At 38.1% G+C, this 22,011-nt stretch overlaps 3 protein-coding genes and 1 long non-coding RNA gene across 7 annotated transcripts in view; 2 read left to right on the forward strand and 2 right to left on the reverse strand.

Annotated features, from left to right (window-relative positions):
* cic (Putative transcription factor capicua) overlaps window positions 1–8,596 on the reverse strand; it is a 37,024-nt gene extending 28,428 nt beyond the window's left edge. For 2 of the 4 annotated variants that reach the window (XM_070281629.1, XM_070281633.1), the window contains exons 1-2: window positions 8,534–8,596; window positions 7,566–7,774 (exon numbers count right to left, since the gene is read on the reverse strand). The gene's annotated coding sequence lies outside the window, so the exon portion shown is untranslated. Of the gene's footprint in view, window positions 1–7,565; window positions 7,778–8,397 lie in introns of all 4 variants that reach the window. The other 2 variants (XM_070281630.1, XM_070281632.1) reach the window with 2 other exon arrangements.
* Window positions 7,148–10,204, forward strand: LOC138926676 (uncharacterized). The gene is made up of 3 exons (XR_011443290.1): window positions 7,148–7,545; window positions 9,492–9,924; window positions 10,078–10,204. It is a non-coding gene; the product is annotated as an uncharacterized lncRNA (long non-coding RNA).
* A 1,734-nt stretch (window positions 10,205–11,938) lies between these two features.
* Nlg4 (Neuroligin 4) overlaps window positions 11,939–22,011 on the reverse strand; it is a 34,499-nt gene continuing 24,426 nt past the window's right edge. Inside the window, exons 11-12 of the mRNA XM_043212063.2 lie at window positions 18,921–19,351; window positions 11,939–13,128 (exon numbers count right to left, since the gene is read on the reverse strand). Of these exons, the coding sequence (XP_043067998.1) occupies window positions 12,613–13,128; window positions 18,921–19,351 (947 nt within the window). The 3' untranslated portion in view covers window positions 11,939–12,612. The remainder of the gene's footprint in view (window positions 13,129–18,920; window positions 19,352–22,011) is intronic.
* LOC138926675 (uncharacterized) lies at window positions 18,269–18,863 on the forward strand. Its single transcript, XM_070281635.1, has 2 exons — window positions 18,269–18,490; window positions 18,557–18,863. Exons 1-2 carry the CDS (start codon window positions 18,335–18,337, stop codon window positions 18,740–18,742), a joined length of 342 nt encoding a protein of 113 aa, XP_070137736.1. The 5' UTR covers window positions 18,269–18,334; the 3' UTR covers window positions 18,743–18,863.

Genomic DNA, 22,011 nt, shown 5'->3' on the forward strand with positions numbered 1-22,011 from the left:
CGACGAACCACTAAAATCGAATTAAGTAGCGGGAGGGAGGCACTCAGGTTTATTTGCTTTTGGAGCACCGACCGAGGCACCGACCCGGGTGAAGGGTTGTGTGTAATTTGGTAGTTTACTCAAAAGTGTGCCCCATGTGGATTATTTACCTTACAATTTAACAGGTAGCCCGGCAGCCATCCCATATGTGAGTGCAGTGTTTGAGCAAAAATCGAATCAGCCTGATGGGGAAAGCACTTGGAGAGCAATGCTATTATCTACAAATATTTGAGTGAAATTCTTAAAAACGTTTTCCCCCCCCCCCCATCACTGTTTGTAGTTGGGAAGTGGAAAGTGACATGACTCTGTCTTGATATGAAATAATTTATTGCTTGATTTATTGGGTACCTGATTGATGAAGTTCCTGCGAGTACAATGCCCATTGTACTCCCCCCCCCCCCCCCCCCCAGCTATTTATATCACGACACACCTGCTCCCACTTGTGATTACAAATTTTTAAGATTAATTAGAATAACAGCAGGCAGTTATAATTGTAAACAAATGGAGGAAAAACTCTGGCTGTGGCTCTAATATTCAGAAAATTAATAATTATATCTGGTATAGATACATATACCGAATGGATCGAGCATGACAGTCGACAGTTGTCAGCTAAACAACTCATTAATGAATAGCAACAGCAATAGCTACACTTGAAAGCTTATTACGGAGTACCCACAACAGCCGGCATCCAATGCACACAAAACTACACTATATAGAGTGCTATATATGTATCTAGACTCGGTTCGTATAGTCATGGGTATGTGTAGCACTTGAAATGGCAAATGAATGACATGACTGCGTACGACTAACTGACTGAGTGACTAACTGACTGAATGACTGACTAACTGACTGACTGACTGAGCAACCAATCAAATAACCGAATGAGCGATCGGTGCGACCGCCAGACGAGTTAAGATTAATCAGAGAGACCCCTGGTCGTATACTTGATTCCGTACAGTCCATACCATAGAGTTATAGTTCTACAAAATGTTACATTTGAGATAACCAAACCCACCTAGATACTTTTGAAACGCACTGTTTGCCTGTTTACCAATTATAGTGTGTAATATGGGTAAAGAGTCGACTCAATATAATGGTTTAAATGCCATATCAGCAACAGCGAAGCGAGTAAAACGCTGAATACAAATTACAACCCCCACACCAAACCTATACACATACATATATATTTCATTTATATATATATACCTATATATAGGTGGAGATAAAAGAACAGGCGATTCTCAAGCAGCAATATAGCACCCAAAAAAAAAAATAACAACCAGGCACTACAAACACTTGCACAAAAGTTGTTGTCAACAAGTTTACGAGTCAAACACAAAGTCAGTATATATATATGGAGGTGGTATATCTATAGAGGTACACACATCTGTAACTCCCAACCCCCATGCCCCACTCCCCACTCCCCAACCCCCAGCTATCAGTTATAATCAACCAAGTTTCTTTTCGCCTTTTTAGCATATCTTAATTTCGAGTTTAGTTTTCGTTTCGCATTCTGCCAGTTTCTTTATTGTTATTTTGGGTATTTTATTTTATTTATACATATATTTGTTGTGACGTGCCGTGAGTAATAACTATATAGATTATCTAGTCACCCCCACCAAGCACGCACGCAGTCTGTCAAGGAAATGTTTCTTTTTTTTTAAACTTCAACTTAATGTGAAGAATAAAACGCATGATCTGATGATTTTGTTAAAAGTATAAATATAACGAAACCAAGTACTTGTTGAATTGCCAACTGGATAAATATTTTGTGGTTAGTGAGTGTTTAAAGTGGAAATATTTAAGCATTTAGTCCCTAATATTAATAATTTCCTATTAGAAACCTATTCAACTAGAACTACTCACAAAAAGAGGCACAAAGTAATACATTTGATAGCTAAATTGCCTTTTCATTCATTTCGCCACAAAAGCAGATAAAAATTGTTGCCGATACAGATACTATATAGACACACACTAATACTATATGTACATATACACCGCAGATGTGCATGTGCTTTTCATTAAGAATGAATTCATCACTTGTATCTGTAGATGTCTCTATATCTGTATCTGTTTGCTTAGTTGGAGAATGTCTAGTATCTATGATGCATTATTCTGTGGTAATTGTATCTGAATCCTAACATCTGCATCTGCTCGAAAAAAACAAATAGAATTTCCTCCATACATATAGAGCTATTTATATATCTACCGAATATCAATATAAAAGTATTAATGCCTGACAGAACTGAGATAGCAATGCCAGTTGGCGAGCGAGTGTTTGAAAATCAATAAAAATACACTATATATACATGCATATGTATGTATATATGTATATGTCACATTGCCGGCTGCTTATCATTATTAAAATACAAAAATTTAAATTACATATTGACTTATCAGCAATGTGTTTCCTTTCCAGGTCCCTGGCTGGCTTGTTTTTGCCTTCATTTCACCTCTTCAGTTGTGAGATTGTGTTCTGAGGTGATAAGTAATGCCGTATGCCCCTGTCGTTTGCATTTTTTTTTCATAATACTGATACCCATTTTGAAACGAAACGTCTGCTTTAGCTCTGAAATGTAATCTAATCATAATCTTGAGAATGTTTGCAATACTCTCTAATAATAATTCTTTATTTTTTTTTTTAGCTTAAAAGTAAAAGCTAAACAATATCTGGTTTGATCTTGGTTTTGGCCCCATAGGCCGGTTCTGAAACTGGAGACTGGAGAGAGCCTCAAGACTGGAACGGTAGCCCCCGAGCAGCATTTAGAGCGGTGCACATAACAATTTTTTTAAAAAATTTTTTCCGGTTTGTTTGTGGTTTTGTTTTTATTACAGCATAGATTTGTGAACGAACCGGTTTTCGGGTTTCAGCGTTTCTCGTATAAATACCACAATTTATGTTGTTTTTTAGCATCGGCGTGTGCTATTGTTGGGGCCAACAAACAAACATTTGCCGGCTTATTTGGAACGTGTTTCATATATGCAGGATAAGCTTGGGGGGCTATCGCATCTAATTTGAATATGAAATGGTCATACATTTTCACAGAAACCGAAAGGCATCTTAGTGGTGATTAGTCCTAAAGTTACGATGGATGATTAATACCAGAAACAGAAACAGAAACCCTAATGGTGCCAAGACGATGGCTTACTCATCCAAGATTTCAAAGGAGGTGGAGTCGGTCTCCGTTCTACGAACACAGAAGGTAGAAGAAAATGCAAATCCAACCAATATATCAACAAAAAGGTATTATTTTTATACTCTATTATTTTTTTTTTTTGTGAAAAAAACCAGTTCATATTTCTACCTATTATTATCATTTTGAGAAAAAAATACCACTAATATGAAACATGAACGTTAGATGGGTCAAAAAAAAAAAGAAAAAAGAAGTTTTAAGCTTGATTCGGTTGCGAGTCAAGCAAAGCAAACACAAATCAGAGAGTTCCAAAGACAACTTCTTGTTTCCTTCTTCAACATTCCGGTTCTGGGAGGGTGCAGGGAGCCACAGAGAGGGGCCGAGGGGCAGGGCTGCTGTAGAAAGAGACGACGATGTCGGTGGAGAGACCCAGCAGACGTAATTAATGATCCCGAAAACGTTGACGACGGCAACCAGCAGCAGCAGCAGCAGCCGCAACCCATGAAGGGGCAAATGCATGTTTTTTTCACAAAAATACCAAAAAGTGGAATACAGGTGCGGATTAAGGTCATCATGGAGCTGAGAGCCCAAAAATCCACCGCATTTTAAATATGTATTTAAATATTTTTTATTTTTATACATTGATAATTAAATACAACGTTAAGGACTAATCTCAATTAATTCCACTGACTAATGGTTAAAAATTCTTGCTTCAGATTGAGATATTTCCTAAAATAAATATTTCTTAAAAAAATCCCTCTGATTAACCCTCTTATTGAATCATAATTTTATGCGTTTATCAGAGTGATTCACTGGAAGTGCTTAAAAAAGGACTTGCTGCTTATCATGCTGAATGGTATTTATATACAAATCGCAAGACTCTGACTTCTGGTCCGCGACTGGATGCCATAAGAAGAAGTTGTACTACAACTCGATGCTTATAGTATTTGTAGAATGCTGAGGGGCGAGTCTGCACGACAGGCAAGACTTACTACAAGATACACAACAACAACAACAACAGCTAACGCAACATGGAAACCGGTTCGGGATAACAACAAAATTACACATCATACTCTATGTATGTGTGTGTGTGTGTGTGTGCAGCACAAAAATCAAACAAGAAGACGAAGACATTATAACAACAGATCTGCCAGGGGGCGTTGGGGCAATGGAGAAGGAGGAGGAGAGACCTAACCAAGACCCACACTTACACTCACACATAGACACCTTCCTTCCACCTCTTTTCTTTCCATATTCTTGAACTTCAAAAAGTACAACAAAATCGAACAGAGACCCAGCAGCATAAAACAAATAAAAAACAAAAAACCAACAACAACAACAGGCCAGTCAAGCTGTCAGACAGCTACTGGTGTTAAACCGTAGTACATAGTCGTAGTAGTAAGCACACACACACACAGGCACACCTACTATATACTATGCCCGTACAACACTGCGTATACGCCATGTCTGGCTGACAACGCAGTCAGCGTCGTCGTCGACGTCTCTTCTGTCTCTCTTTCCCTATCGTTTTGCTCAGCTCACTGTTCCCCCATCTACCCCCACTACTTCTTATTCTTCTCGTTCTCTCACTCTCTTCCACTAATGTTTTGTGCTTTTCTTCTTAAAGATTTCGCGCACGATCGTCATCTGTGCAGGTCTGTGCAAGAATGGGGAGTCTAGAGGGCCTGAGCACTAGGTCTGGGGTTTTGGAAGGAAAATTAATCTTAATTTTAATAAAATTCATAAAATAAATCCATAAAATAAAAAAAAATATAGTTAGGAATTATTAAGAAAAATAATATTTTCTTTCTTAAGACATGTTTTTATAAAAAATTTTTGAAAAAAAGTTCCACTCTACAAGTCTCATTAGCACTAAACTATCTATAAGATACTTTTCAAAGTTCTTATCCTTAAAATTGTAAGACTTTCAATACAACTTTATGAAATATTATTTAATATAATACTATATATAGTCTACTAGAGTGATATTTTTATATTTCAAAGCTTTACCAGCAGCCCCATTTTAAAGACCATCCACTCTACAAATGCTTTTCTCGCCAGTCCCTGTTTATATTTCGATCTAGGCATGACTGCTGGGGGATTGGGGCCTGCCCATCTGCCCTTCTGTGTTTTTTTTTAATGCTCTACATGATCTCGTTTTGTTTCGGATTTGGGCAATTTCAACTTTTTGATGGATTGTTATTGAAGTTGGCTGTTTGTTGTTTGCAGCTTTTGTGGCTTATTTCAACTTTTTAATGGTTCTTCGCTCGGGTTTCTGTTGGTTATGTAAACAAAAGATCTTTAGATACACAAGCATATATCATTTAGTCCGAAACGAAGATGATATTTTCAAGGTTCTTACAAGATTTTCTTGGAATTATGCCTAAGGCTGGAACTAATGACATATAGTGGCCTTAAGTTATTAGATTATGAAACCATTAAGCTCTGGAGACTTCCTCATCAAACCAACACCACCTCTATAACTGATTTCTTTCAGTGCTTTGGCCTAATTGAGAAACTAGCTTCAATACCAAAATTGGCTCATTGTCCTGGCCATAAAAGGCCAACACACACACACACACATAAAAAGTAAAAAAAACATAACTAGGCAAGTCAAAACGTGCCATGCCTCGAATAATGAAGTTAATAACAAAAATGAAAAAGAAACATTGCCGCTAACGATAAACCAAATTTGTACAAATAAAATAAATTAATAAACAATCAACGTGCGCACTTTTTCTGCATGTGTGTGTGTGTGTGTGTGTGTGTGAGTGCGTGCGGTTGAATTACTAAGTTTTTGCCACCAAAGCTGGCTTGCCATTATATGAAATATATACATTAACCCCCCCATATACAATATATTATATATGGCAAAGTCACAGTCGTAGGCATAGCAACGGGTTTATTTCTGTACAAGCGGGCGTTTCGTTAAACCACAGAACTCTTGGCTGCCAATTAGTAACAAAGTTCTGGTTGTTGATTAATTATTCTATTCTAAAAACAGTAATATGTATAAATGGTTATGGGGGCGAATGACAAAACAATACTCATTGCAAATATATATTTATAAAAATTAATCTGGGTAATAATGGTTAAGGCCACGGAATGGGAGAAATCTACAATCTACAGTGGTTTCTCGTCGACTGAATGGTATTAAAAGATCTTTCTTATAGGGTTTTTGAAAGGATTTTTAGATGAGAAGTATTTTTAGTATTTTTTATTGTTTCTATGAGAATATCTATCTATGAGATCTATGTAAAAGATCTTACTAATAGGATACTAATCGAATTTTTAAGGGATTAACTCAAGATAGTTTTCAGATGCTAATTGAATATGGTACTAATAGACCTTCCCTATAAAAGGATTACCTCAAGATAAGATAGTTTAAACAATTTAAGCATTTTATTCTGGTATTTTTTTTATAAGACCCCCATTATTTTTCCCTATTTCCATGCATTATTTTCCACAAAGCTCTTGTTGTTGTTGCCTCCAAGTGCGTCTAGTAATTTGCTGATAATTATCAACAAATGCGCGCTCACGCACATTCAAATGTAAATTAGACAAGAGAGCTGGAGTGGGGGGGCTGAGGAGAGGTGGAAAAAAAGAGAGAAATTGGGGCCGGACGCATCATTTGAATCTCATTCGATGCAGTGAGTGAGAGTTTTGTTGCTAATTACACTACTACAGCGAGAGTTTTTATTCCAGAGTGTGTGTGTGTTGGAATGGGGGGGAGAGGATTAACTTCAGTTAGTAACAGTGGAATTTTCTCAACTCGTTTATTTTGCTAACAAATCATGATTTCCATAATGAAACTAACCAAAAACCAGTAGAACCGATCGCTAGCTAATTTCAGTAGCTAATTCGGATTACAAAAAACAAACCGCACACAGAACACTAATTTTAATTTGAATTTCAACTTTTCGCATTTAACATATCAATGATAAAGAATGCACGCAAACACTCACATGCTCGAGTCTCAAAACCTATTGTTTTGTTTTTTGTTGTTGTTTTTTATTTTTATGAACAATATGATGTGGAAATGTCGGAGATCATTGTTGTTAAAGTTTTTTTTTAATGTAAATTTCGAGAGCAACAATAGCAAAGGCTAAAAGAATAGAATTTCTCGGACTAGCGTCAACAACAAACACATTTTACGGTCACACTAATTCCCATCGGGAGAGACTACGGAGTGTGTGTGTTGGTATGTACATACATATGCATGTGTGTGGCTGTGGAAATGAATGAAGCGCTGCTGCTTGCCAACAACGTAAAAAGAAGCAAGTGTAAGAGTGAGAGAAGACGAATCGAGAGGGGCAGGTGACAAGGGGGAGCAAAAGAGAGGGGATGCAAGAAATTTTCCAATTGGCATGGGGTAAAAGAATTTGCGCTTACCGTTTTTACTTATTGACGTAGTCCGTGCGTATCGGTGTGAGTGTGTGGCTGGCGGGCGAGCTCGTGTGTGTGCGTGCTTCTCTTTTCTAGACCTTTTTTTTCCTGTTTTGCTTTGTTTTTGTTATGCAAAAGGCATAAAATATTGGTTGTACACGTTAAAAACACAAACACTTTAAAATGATTCAACTCTCGACGGCTGCTGCGATGCACTGCTAGCGAAAGAGTACATTATGTATTCTGCTGCGAAGTTACAACTTTTCCACGACCCAAGGAAAACGCGAACGAGCCAAAAGAGCCGTGAAAAGTGTTCATTCATTGAGGAAAACCGAACTGAGCACCCTGCATGCTATTCTCTCTCCCGCGCGAGCTCCATCTCGTTCTCTCTCTCCGTCTTGACAGTGTTGCCAGCCCCATGGCGAAAAGCCAGCCAATGCCAATAAGCCGAAATGTAAAAAGATTCAAGAATAAATTGGCTCTCCTGGATTGGTAATATTTAAATTAGTTTGGGCCAGATTAATTATTAAATTGAGATCCACTGACGTCGCCTGGAAGTTGGCAACACTGCTCTCCGCTCTCAGACCGCCCCCTCTCTTATTCACACGCGCATTCGATTTTCGATTGTTGTTGTTTTTATTTTGTTTTTTCATTAATTTAATATTTTTAGCAAGTATCTCTACCGTAAATAAAAATCAAAAACCAACACCAGCTGAATGTGTTTCCCGTTTCGTTTGTTTTCACACCCACGCCTGTGTGCGTGTGCGTTGTATTGCAAACAAATTCCGTTGGTTTTGGTTTTTTTTTTCGCTCGCGAGGAGTAAAACTAGCCACGAACCGTTTTATTCACAAAATCTTATTTTCGTCCCGTTTCTAGTTTAGAACGAGAACTAGAAAAAGTTCACGATATTGTGTCCACCCGCGACATGTCCGCTCAGTCCGAGTGAAAAATTAATTTTGAAAACTAATTTTACGTTAACAAAATGCTGCCACGCCACGGAGTACGGCGCACCGCTCAGCTTCGAGTTCCAATTGGGAAAAAAACACTGAGCACCGTTTTAGGGTTGTTGATAATATATCAATCTATCGGTATATCGATATATTTATATATTTTTTAAATGATATATTTATATCGTGATATTTTATTTTCCCAAATATTGTAATCGTATCGTATTTATATTAATATTTCTTGATATTTTTTTTCTTCGTTGATCTGCATTCTAAAGCATTCCAGCGTTCCCCTCGTGTCTATCGATGTGCTTATCGCTAATTACGAAACCCACGATAGTTGGTCACACTGATATTTACCTTTTTTAACTGAAAATATTATTAAATCCTTTCATACAATTCGATTGTTAGAATTCTAAATATTTTTTTAGATTTAAATATAAAAGAGTTGGCAGCACTACTCGGCCTTTATGTTAATCGTTATGTCTGTTAACCGTTTCTGTTATGAGAAGATTGCGGTTAACAGTAAAAATGGAGCGCTCTTTTTAAATCTTAGTAATTTTTTATATTTGCGATATAATTTAATATACGCTTATTGAACTTATTAAATACCAAAGAAAAATTAAATTACGTTTTTTTTTATTAATTTACTTAGTATTTCAAAGCATAGTAAAGCTAAATTTGAACATTCTGTGATTTAGTTGGTTTTTCAGTTTGTCTGGCAGCATTGCCACTGTGATAATAAAAACTTTAGTATTATTTCAGTTATATTTAAAAAATTTTATAATCGGTTAGGTATTTTATTAAACTAATTAGTTGAATTGAAAGTATGTTTTTTTGTTGCATATGCTTAAATTCATAATAATAAAAACATACAAAGATAACAGCTGGCTTTAAATGACAGTGGGGCAATGCATTTTAATTTTAACCGCCAATTTCGAAATGGATGTTAATCTTAAATTGTATTTTTTTAATGCTTTTCAGTGCTGAGTGGATTATTAATGGATACACTATCTAGCGGCCAAATGAGACCTGTGTGTGGGATGTTGGCTTGAAAATATGCGAAGCATTCATCAAAATGGAGCTGGAACTTTAGAAATATGAAAACCGCGCTATGTGACCCGTGCACCTGCTGCCGCAGAGCGACATAAATTACGCATACGTCGTGTTAGCCGTGGGAAAACATATAAATGTGTTTGCCGCCTCCTTCCACAATAACCTGGAAAAAAACATATTGTTGTACCTTCTGCTGCTATTGCTATTATTGCCATAACTTTAGACTTTTATGAGTCTAAACTGGAGCACCTCCTCGTCATCAAGAAAATTTAACACTTCAAGTTTAATGACGCGAAAAGCACAAAAACATTGCTTTCAATTAATCAATTATTTAGGAAGTGGTAAAAGAATGACTTCATTGGTAAAAATAGCTCACTATTTATATATCTTTTCATTTTATAAATATCCTTAACCATTAAACCAAAAATCAGTTGAATTCTTTAATAAAAATTATGGTTATAAAAATGAAAAGTTTGACTTTTGTCGTATTTAAAATAATAATCCTAATTTATAGCACCTGTCATCAAGTTTTTATGTTCGTTCTGCGTGTGTGCGACTGAAGCTTTGCAAAAAGTAATTTGTAAAATTTGCTGCCATAAAACATTTATAATAAAAAGGTGGAAGGCAAGTGTCAAGCAAGAACTCACCTCTTTAGCCCTGGCATACACATTTCTCGCATTTAGTTTGTAATAAAAAGGAAGCATTAAAAACTAATATTCACTTTCAAATCTGTCATTAAGAGGGGGTGAGGAGCTATTAAAATTTGGTTTGTGGCCTGAGGATTTTTAATGGCAGGTTGGGGAGTTTTGGATAAAAACAGGCTAATAGTGATAGCCTTTTTATATAAATATTCTGATTTTGATAGGGATGTATTTAGTAAAAAATTCATAAAAAATCTGTAAGTTATAAAATAAAATTAATAAGCCAAGCACGGGAAATGTCAACATTCCTCTCCACTTTAGTGCTCATCAAAATGATTTAGGAAATTTAATGTCTGCTTAAATGTTAATTAATTATGCCGGGAAAGCTCATTTCGTTACACAAGCTCATACAGCTACATGCTTGTCTGAAAATGAAAATAATGAAATTTTCGCATAAAACTTTGGATTTCATAAAAGAAGAAAAAAAAAAAAAAAAAAAAAAAAACAACCATGTTGCATGCAACACACATTGAACTGAGCAAACAAACTGGCTGGAAACTCCGAGGGTGTTGCGGTGGTTCTGTAAAAAGAGTTTCAAAATGACCAGCGGCCATTTTGTTTTTAGCTTTCGTTTTCTATTTTTCCGCCATTCTTGATAAATTTTTTTTGTTTCCGTGTTTTTGGGGTAAGTTAATTGAAATAGTTTTCGCAAAATATAAACAAACTTCAAGAGCAGATAGATAGTGCGGCTGTGGGGGGCGTGGTCACATATTTGATGTGTTCATGGCCAGAAACTTACATCCACGTTTTAAATTAATTCCCCAAGAACCTTGAATTTCCGGTTTAAGTTCACAAACATCCCACCCTCCTAATTTTGAGTATAAGGTCGAGTCTGGTTCTTCGTGGCATATTGCTGGCCAGACATAAAATTTTGATTTAATAACCGTTGAACCGTTGTGCTGGTTGCCGTAAAAATTTGAGCCATTAAAATTCTCCAGAACCGAAAATTCCACCCATAAACGAGAACCATTTAAAACGAGATGAATCCTGCAATCCTTCGGGTTAGATCGGGGTTCACTGGGGGTCTTAAAGTCTTTATTAGCTGTTAGCAGGCATTCCAAAAGTTCATAAATTTTGCAACGAACCATTTTCGGCCAGAGTAGGTAGTTTTTGGATTAATTTTTTCCTTCCAGGACCCGTTTAATCTTGAAATCCTTCAACTTTACTATTTCTAAAGTAAAGTAAATACCATACCCATAGTTTAATTTTATGTTTTTTTAGTTTTATGATTTGTTTATATTTCATTTTATTAATATTCAAGTTCATATTAATCCCTTAATTTAGTTTCTTGCAGTTTCTTCTTCACATTGTAATCTAGACGATTATAAGTTTTTGTTTTCTTAAAAATACAAATATCATACTATGTCTCATTCTTGTTGGCGACGCTTTAAATGGTTTTTAATCAGGAATGTATTTTAACTAAAATGGAAGAATTTTTAAATGTGGGGCACTTTATTAAATATTAGTTTTAAACAAATTGGCAGTTTTTGTTAGGTTGAGGTAACATTTAACATTTTTTTTTAGGAGAAACTAAAAACAATAATTGGTTATTATTGAAAAACTTGATAATTCAAAGGACCTGTTACCTTTATTCCACTTTTATTCAGTGTTTGACATAATTATTAAATTGTGTTTGAAAAATTCTCAACAAATTAAAAATTTTTCTTTTTATTTTTGAGATTGAGCTTTTTGCTTTGTACACAGTCCAAAAAAGCGTCAGTTTTATTTCATTTTTGAAACTTTAATTTAAATAATTAGCTATTTATTTATTTTCAATTAAGTATCCATTAACTTTTTAGGTTTTCTAATCTATTTTGAGCTTTCATTAGTTTTAGTTTAGGTTTACTTTTATATTCTTAATTTTTCATGTTTCTTTACTTGAAGTAAATAATACCACATGTTATGATTATTTTCGACTAGGATATTTACAAGCCACTAACAGGATACTGTTTCCAACAAATCGATTAATTTGCTGAAGAGTGGAAAAAATGCATTTGTGCTACACTTAATTGTTACATTGTATGTATTCTTTTTTTTTTTTAGCTTGATTACACTCATTCATACACATATACGTATATTATTTATATTCGCATATATAGTCCTCAACAGATCCCTGTGGACCAGCTAAACACCGATATTTAACTAACACTTTTCAAACTATATTTACAAGATTCTCTTAAGTGTCTAATTAGCTATGGAATCTAAACGTAATTTGTTTTCTTTTTCTATTGATTTGTTTCATTTTTCCTCCGCAAAGGAGACAAAATTTATCCTAAGACTAAACAGAGATTAGGTGCAGTCTAGTAGTTTTTTTCTCGATTTTTCCTTATTTTTTATGCTTTTTAGAATCAATCTGAAAAATTCTTCTCGTCGGAGAAACGCACATGATGCTGCTGCTTGAGCCTGCCAGCCCGCTTTCCCGCCAATGAAATTTTCACAATCCCGTTTCCGTGTCCATGCCCGTACCCGTACCCACTCCCACTTCCATTTCCAGCGTTTCCACTTCCGGCTCCGGTCGGATGACAGCTGCCGCTGGCGCTTCCAGGCGGCAGTGTCGGCGACATGGTAGCCGACGTGGTAGTGGACGTTGGCGAGGAGGAGTTGGTCCACTGCTCGTCGCAGGAGCAATATCCCCTGGCCACGTCGCCCCCCTCCAGGGCCAGGGCGTGCATCTCGCGCTTGAATCGGAGCTTCTTCAGCTGTCGCTGCTTGTGGTCGCCGGCAGAGATGCGTCCATCTCCTCCTGGCCCCAGGCCTGTCCCTCTCCACTTGGCAGCTGCATCTGCATCAGCTTCTGTCTCTCCATCCGCCGGTGGTGTCCCATTGAGTTGGCCGTCATCCGCCTGCTTCGTTGCATAGAACTCCTCGGGTGTTTCCGCTCGCAGAGTTTCTATGGAGCTGGAACAGAAAATTTTAGGGTTAAAGTTTAAAGTTTTCCAAATTAAAGTTTTCAAACTCATTAATCAAAATTTGAATGACATCAGATCAGAAAACTTAAACATTACTTTGGGAAATGCCGAAGCTTAGAAGTTTTTGTAGTTCTATTGTCGTTCCATGAAAAATTGAGAAAAAATCTCAAAAATATTTTGTTGGTAGGTTTTGATGCAGTTTTATAAAGATTCCTTTCACAAATCGTTTAAGGTATTCCGCTTAAGAATTGGATGATTATTGCCAGAGATATGGCCTTTGTTGGAAGCCATATTTTCGGTCCATGCATTTTCCCTATTTTTGAATGGGGTCCCACAGAAAAATTAAGAAAAAATCTCAAAAATATTTTGTTGGTAGGTTTTTATGCAGGTTTATGAAGAATCCTTCCACAAATCGTTTAAGGTATTCCGCTTAAGAATCGGATGAATATTGCCAGAGATATGGCCTTTGTTGGAAGCCATATTTTCGGTCCATGCATTTTACCCATTTTTGAAAGGGGTCCCACAAGAAAATTGCCAAAAAATCTCAAAAATATGTTGTTGGTAGGTTAGAATGCAGTTTCATCAAAAATCCTTCCACAAATCGTTTAAGGTATTCCGCTTAAGAATCGGATGAATATTGCCAGAGATATGGCCATCGCTGGAAGCCATATTTTCGGTTATTGCATTTTCCCCATTTTTGTAGGGAGTCCCACAGAAAAATGAAGAAAAAATTTAAAAAATATTATTTTGGTAGGTTTTTATGCAGATTCATGTAAAATCCTTCCACAAATCGTTTAAGGTATTCCACTTAAGAATCGGTTGATTATTAACAGAGATATGGCCTTCTCTGAAAGCCATATTTTCGGTCCATGCATTTTCCCCATTTTTGAAAGGGGTCCCACAGGAAAATTGGAAAAATATCTCAAAAATATTTTTTTGGTAGGTTTTGATGCAGTTTCATAAAGAATCCTTCCACAAATCGTTTAAGGTATTCCGTTTAAGAATCGGATGAATATTGCCAGAGATATGGCACTCGCTGTAAGCCATATTTTCGGTCCATGCATTTTTCCCATTTTTGAAGGGGGTCACCCAGAAAAATTGGAAAAAATCTCAAAAATATTTTGTTGGTAGGTTTTGATACAGTTTCATAAAGAATCCATCCACAAATCGTTTAAGGTATTCCGCTTAAGAATCGGATGAATATTGCCAGAGATATGGCCTTCGCTGGAAGCCATATTTTCGGTCCATGCATTTTTCCTAGTTTTGAAGGGGGTTCCCCAGAAAAATTGAGAAAAAATCTCGAAAATGCAGATTAATCAAGAATTGGATGAGAGAAGAATTGAATGATTTTTGACCAGGTTATAGCCTTTGGCGGAGAATATTTTATTACGTCGTTTGATTGCCTTCTGTTAATTAAAAAAAAACATAAGCTTTAATATTAGATCCAGAATACGCTAACTTTCTTAAAGTCGTTCGAAGGTCGATCTGGAATCCTTTACTTTCTTTTAACCACTTGGAGCAGATAAGCACCTACTTCTTCTAGCAGTTGCACTCACGACTTTCCCCATCTATTCCTGCAACATGCTGCATTCTGCATTCCCAACCCATAAGCATTTACGACACAGTGCCTGGTGAAAGTGCAGGCTCCATCATCAGACTTATGCATATCTGTCCTATCGGGAAGCTCGGCTCCATTTGGTCGCAGAATCGTTGATTTTGCGCCTTTCCCGGGGCCGTACACTTCATTGCGCTCTGTTGGCGCTTTCCACTTTTCCATTATGCTTTTGTGTTTAGTTTAAAAATTCAGCGGGAAGTCTTCTGCAGCAGCTGCATCCCATATTTATTCTGTTTTTTTTTTCTATTTCAAAATTTTTTTTTATGTTTTACTCTGGGAGAGGGTGTTTTTGGTTTACCAGAAAAGGTAAAAGGGTATATCTAAATTGGTTTACTTTTGCAAGGAAAAAGTTTTTAATTTAAGATTTCAAAAGCCTACAGAAAGTTTAATTCTTATTTAAGAAAAGAACATAAATTTATTTATATTATAAAATTGTATGAGGAATTACTAATGTTTATAAACCTAACCTTCAAAAGGTTTTTAAGATTTTAACTTATAATTTTAATATGCATCAAAAGTAGAAAAATTGTGAAAAATGTAGAGTAAACCCTAGTCGAACTTCCTAACCTTTTCTTCTATTTTTTATTTGTTTTTTTTTTTTTACTTGCTATGCGTGCCCATTTTTGCAGTACAGTAAACTCGGGCTGGCGAGAATTTATGCAAAGAAAGCGAAAAGTGCAAAGTAAAGTGCAGTTGCAAAAATGCGCGGCTGCCTTTTGTTTTTCGAGCTCTTTGGCCGGCAGGCAGCCAGGCATCCAGGCGGCAGTGGGTGCCCGTTTCTATGGAGGAAGAACAGTTAGTTTAGGGCGTTTTGGGGGTCGCGAGCTTGCAGGAAAAGGTATGAGGGCGTGGCAGCCCCCTTGCTGCACAGTTGAGCGCACAATTTGGCGCAGATTGTTGACTGGGGAGCTGGAGCTGTGTGGGCGGTGGCTGTGAGTGGTTCCAAGGGGCTCAGCCGCGGTGCCACCGGACGGTGCAACAATGCTGGCTTAGACTCTTGCCTTGCAAGATACCAAAACTAAAAGGAAAGAAGCAGTAGCACCAGCAAAATGAGTGAACTGAGTAATGCGCGTAATGCAAATCGCGGCTACAATGTGTGCAAGTTTTCCAGGGGGCCAGGTTGGGTGGGTTGGGGAAAATGCCAGCGGAGGAGGGGCTGGAGAAAGTGCAGAGACCATCATTAACGTATTACGCGCATGTTTGTGCAGCCACTTTGCATATCTTGTGCAGCTCAAGAGGGGTCTAAATGGCCATGGGAGGAGAAGGAATGGTGAAACCCTCCAAAGGGGTGGGATTACAGAACCCCTCTTGGAAAAAAATAAACAACACTCGAGTGACGGAAAATTGCTCAGGTTTGTAAGCTTTTTTTATTGGCAAGATTACCCGAGAAGTAAAAGGACAGCGAATATAAAAATTTAATTAGTTAGGCAGTTTAATACTAGAGATCTAGGAGTTATAGAAATTCTTATAAATTTCTTTTTAAATTTTATCAAAACCTAATGATATCTAGTACTGCTGGTGATCCTATGTCTAATCCCTTATCCACTTAACCCTCAACTCTCTAAGGCTGCCAGAAACTTGAAAGTTGTGTGCTAATTACTCAACACTTTTGGGCTCATAAGTGTCGGGAGAAGCGTCCTCTCCTTGTTGGGCTCAAACAAAGTCATGTAATTTTAACGCAAATGTTTGAAACTTCTCGCCACATCTCCAAACTTGCTGAATCCACAAGAAACCAGAACCAGCTGGCCTGCCCCTCGAGCCACAGTAAATATTCTGTTTGCAAAATAATTTCAAAACTAATCACTTTTAATGGCTGACAAGGAAACCGCATTTGGTGTGGCGGAGAAATTCAAGTTTAATTTTCGTTTATCTGCTGAATTAATTGATTAGGAATTTGTTAGGTGAACAAATGGACTGTGTTCTCCGAATGCAAACAAGTGATTTTCAATTATTCATGTGTGTCGAATTTATTGGTGAATTTATCAAGTTATTTGGGATGATTTTGTTTAGACTTCAAACTCCGTTAAAGTCTGCTTTGACCTCGTTTTAAAGACTTTTACCTTTGAAATAAAATTTAAGAAAGTGCCAGAAATATACACCAGTAGGGGAGAGTGGAATAAAGTGTAAGAAACTCACTGGCATTGGAGTGGCTCAAGGAAAAAGAATGTGAAATTAATGTTTATTGCGCTTTTAACACATATACACTTCGACACGCCCCCGTGTCCGGGTCTCTCTCTATATGTGTGTGTAACAGTGGGTGTGCTGCTGTGCAAGTGGGTGTAAAATTTACATAACAGTTGCCATTCGCCGTGGGTCCCTTTCACTTTAGCCGGAGGGCGAAATTGCATTTTCCACCGAACCCAGCGCCCCGAGAACACACCAGAAATGTTAATCAGCTAAAAGTTAAGGAAAGGAAACCAAGGCAAAGGCAGCGTAAAAATAAAAATAAAAACAAAAAAAATAAAGAGTATAAAGAAATGCAAATTTAATTGTATGCCAGGTGAAATAGTGTCCTGACCCACAGACATCATACATTCATGAGAACATGGCCAAGTGGCTGCAAATGGCCAGCAAAAGTGGCTATATAGAACTTTCAGGAAAAAAAATTGTTAGACTTCCACTTGGATAGGGGCTATTATTTTCCATTAACTTAAGTGATCTTGCTAATTATATAAAAACATTTTCATCATAAAATAGCATAGCATAAATGTTAATTTATTTAAAAATGTAGAATGTTTCATTCATTCCATTATTTCTCGTGGTTTTTTTTGAATTGCAATTACGAAACCTGGTTTTAGAAGCCAATGTAATTTTCTTGCTTTTTTACTTTTGGCCACATTGCAGTTTTAATTTGGTTGAGCTCGAATTTGCCGAGTCCGACATTGGGCTCATAATTTAGTTGGGCGCCCGGTTTCAAGTTGCATGCCACAAATTGCCTTGCACCTTGCCACTTGTTATGGTTTGGTCTGGTGGCTTCATTTTTAATTTCGTTTATAATTTCATTTCTCTTTGCTCGGGCATTAGTGCCTATGTTTTATTCGCAACTCTTTGGAACCCTTTCTCTCCAGCCCAAAGAATCCATTAAAGCTGCCGCGTTTTTCCAAACTTTTGGCCACCGCCCACTCTTTGGCGTTCTTCCATCCGAGTGCCTGCGACATTTGAGTCCACCTTGAACCCTGAACTCTGTTGTGGCGCGTGTTTTTATGCATATTTTTTTACTTACTTCTTTTTATTTATTTTATTTTTATCAAATAAAGGGGCAAAATTTTTTGCTGCCGCATGTTTGACATGCCGTTTGTTATTTTTGATCAGAGTCTGTGTTCACAGAAATTGTATTTTACCTTTTTTCGGATGTCGCATCACGACCCCTGCAAAGGGTTCTGCATGTTTATCATTTTTTGGCCTCGGATGGAGCACGGAAACATGTTTTAAAGAACTACCACACTGCATTGAACTTAAATTTGAAAAAATTTACTTCAACTTGCTTATGATTTTATTGTCTTTCCAGGTTGTTTATTAAGATATTTTAAGGAAAAAACCTCAACTATGTCAAAATTAACTATAGCTGACTATCTGTGCAAGGCCCTGACAAAGCTAGAACCGCCAACGGACTGGGAGGACATCCTCGAGTTCGTCCTGGCTAGCTTGAACTGTCCTTTCCGTCACAAATACTACACAAAAAAATTGACGCAGGCTCTGGAGGTAGGACTGCGCTTCGGCATAATACGAGAGATGAATAATAAATATTATTTGTATGAATATGCGAAGATAAGCTCGCGTGGGGAAATTACATATGAATTCGCTCCAAATCCTTTGAGCCCCGAGACTTGTATGGAAGAAGAGAGTACAGAAGAAGAGGATACGGAAGAAGAGAATACGGTAGAAGAGGATGTGGAAGAAGATGAAGAAAGCGATGAGGAGGAGAAGAAAGAGGCTAAGAAAATTAAAAGTTAAGACGATGGTAGACCATATGAACCTTAAAGCTTAAACTCCATGTTTAAACCCGTTTTAAATTTAAAAAAAATATAATCATATTTTTAAAGGTGTGTCAAAGTTAAAATAAAAAATATATTCCCTAAACTTACCCTGTTGATGACTATAAATCCAACTCAAAGACCGATACCTATCAGACGCGCATCTCGTCCATGGCGGCTTGGGGCACCTGTTGTTGTTGCTGCTGCTGCTGCTGGCCGCCCACGGGTGAGGCGGAAGTCAGGACCATGCCCTCGGAGGTGTGCGGATGCGGATGCGGATGGGAGTGGACCAGGTGGGGGGCGTGAGAGTGCGAGTGGGTGTGGTGACCCTTCGAGGAGCTCGGCGCACTGCTAACGCCGCTGCTGCTGCTGCCACCGGAGGGTGTCTGGTCTAGCAGAACGCCGCCGCCCACAGCCACGCCCATGGCCGAGTTATTGCTACTACTGTTAGTAGTTGTGGAAGAGGCGGTACGCAGCGGTGGGCGTGGCCCTCGTATGTGGTGCGTTTGCATCCCAGTAAGGACAGCCCCGTTGGCCTGATGTTTGCTCGACTGCTGTTGCTGCTGCTGCTGTTGGTATTGCTGGAGTTCTGCTGGTAAATCGTGGAAAAAAGAGAATATATCTATAGACAGGGTATGGGCTGGTAAGCTTCTTATGTGTACTTTATGCATATGTTGGCATAATGTTTATGGAGGAGCAGCAGCGGCAGTCGATTTGTAAACAAAAATGTCAACCATTAAACACACATTCTCATATCATCGGAGTTGGTTGCACTTTTTGTTCCTTTGAATTGGCAATGTAATGACATCGCAATTTCTCCCCAAAACCCCCCCCCATTTTTTTTCCCATTTTCCGACCATTTCTGATGTCGTTCAACTTGTCGCCTCGAATGCAAAAGCCATTGACGCGTCTAATTTTTTGATGCCACCAGTCGGTGTCTGAGCGAAACTAATTTGTTTGCCTTGCTGCTAAGCATCCAATGCAGTTTTATTGGTGAGTTGGCAAAAAATAGAGGACACAACTATACATATATTACCATAAATGGTAAAAGACTGTTCTCTCTCTTATCCATTTCATAATTCTTCAAGCTTTGAATAAATTATATTTGTGAATCCCTATTAATTTAGTAAGCCCACGATTTCCTCTTTTAATTTTTCTCCCAAGATTCTCTAGACTCCTTTGCTTGCCTTAAGCTTTCTTCATGGATATTTTTAATCATAGAGCTCCTTCTCCTTTTGAGCTTTGTGGAGTAAATCTTAAAAAAAGAAAAAACAAAATATTCAAAGAAATTTTCATTAGCCATTCCCTGGGCAAGATGTCCCTGGGCAACCTATAATCCCTTCCAAAAACAGCTTTCACTAATTAGAGGTTTAATTCAACAAAATACTCGATGGTCCGGCCAACAGAGCTGGCCAACCGAGGGTTGTGCCCTTTTGGTTTTTATGTTTATGACTGGGACTTTCTGGGGATTTGATGGCCAGCCTTTTTGCGCAAGTCAAGTGGCCCAATGGACTGGACCTAAGAGAGCATTCAGAGTCAAATGTACCGGATTATGTTTCCGGGCTTTGGCTAGTTAGAGTAGAATAAGGCAGAGATTTTCTTGGGATGAAGTAGAGATCAAAGTCGACCAGAGCCACCCTGAACTAAAGCATAATTTAGGCAATTTTTTTCATGTTCTGGCGTTTTTTTTTTTTGGGATTGCATATATAAGTACAAAAAGTCGACCTGGGAGCTGGGAACCGGGAGTGCTCATGCAATTTCCCCAAGGACAACAGGGGCCATCATTTATGAATATGAAATTAACAACGGTGCGTATGCGTAATTTGTAATGAAAGCTAAGCCAAACCAAACCATAACCACACACACACTCCGATTCATTCACCCACACATCCCGCAACCAAGTGGTGGCCGCTCGGTATGCAATAAATTTTCAATTTCCATAGTTTCCCCCGACTTTTTGCCCCACCGACACGCCGCAACGGAGCAAATCTAATTTATATGCACATCACTTATACGCAGTGCTGCAATTACAATGCAAATGCTGCAACAAATGCGTATAATGCGGCCCAGTCGAAATATTACGAAGAGCCGGCCAAAAAATCTCGCGAATAATAATGCAGTCCAAACTGCTCGCCCAAATTCCGCTCAACGGATGTTGATTAGTATGAAATGACAAGACCGGAAATGCCGTGCATAACTCACAAAAAGGGGAAAATAAAACAGAACTGCCAGCGGCACGGAGCACACTTAACCGCACGGTCATGAAGAGCCACTGCATAGTGGCCAGTGGTGGGTTAAGGATGGCATTGAGGGGTCACGAGAGGGGCGAAGGGGGGACGTGAGTGCAACCACTCGGACATGTGGATATTGTGGGTTTTGTTCACCCAACTAAGTGGACACACAAGTGCAGCCAATTGTGCTGTCCGTCTGTCCGTTCTGTCTCTGTGAGAGCACCAGAGTGTGTGAGTGTGTTAGTGTGTGTGCATGTGGATCAGGTCTGGGGTTAAGGGTTAAGTGGGTGGCATTAATGAGGCGGGCTATACTCTGACTCACGTCAATTTATTGCTGAATTTCAGCCACTTCCCTTCCCCATCCCAGTTGACAGTTGTTGGATTTATGAAAAAAAAACTATATAGCATACTTAGCAGCGCATGCGACAGGATATTCGTGGAGAAGGATATTCGTGGGAATTTATGGGCCGGAGATAGTGAAGTTAGTGCGGCCTAGCAGCTGCACTTAATGGTTGCAATCAAATCAACTTGTGATGGGGGGTGAAACGTGATTACGAGCATAAAGAGATTAGGTTTTCCGCGATATGTTTGAGGATATAATGGAATTATTTCATAACTTTCAAACTCCTCAGGTATGAATAGGGATCTCAAGGACTTGACACACCGACATAAATCGAATTTAAATTACTCCGATTTCTGAAATTCATTTTGAGACTTCGAGAACATTTCACCGTAATTAACTATTCGATTGCCTGAAACTAATTTCAAGTCCACAAGCAAGCCCCGAAGTCTATCCAGAGCCGGCATAATTGAGTAGAATCTTAATCGGATGCCCGAAAGCCTGACAAATGATTCGAAACATGCTAAAAGGCGAACCCCTTGATAGGATTCATTTGAAACCGAAATGGTTTTCAAATTAGCAATCGCTTAGCCGAACTGCCAAATGCCGGGCAGAACATTTAAACATGATTGCTGCAATAACAACGAAATCGACTCGAAGGACGGGACTGGGCGGGAA

The sequence above is a fragment of the Drosophila bipectinata genome, chromosome 3R, assembly GCF_030179905.1.
Source record: "Drosophila bipectinata strain 14024-0381.07 chromosome 3R, DbipHiC1v2, whole genome shotgun sequence".
NCBI classification, from domain to species: domain Eukaryota; kingdom Metazoa; phylum Arthropoda; class Insecta; order Diptera; family Drosophilidae; genus Drosophila; species Drosophila bipectinata.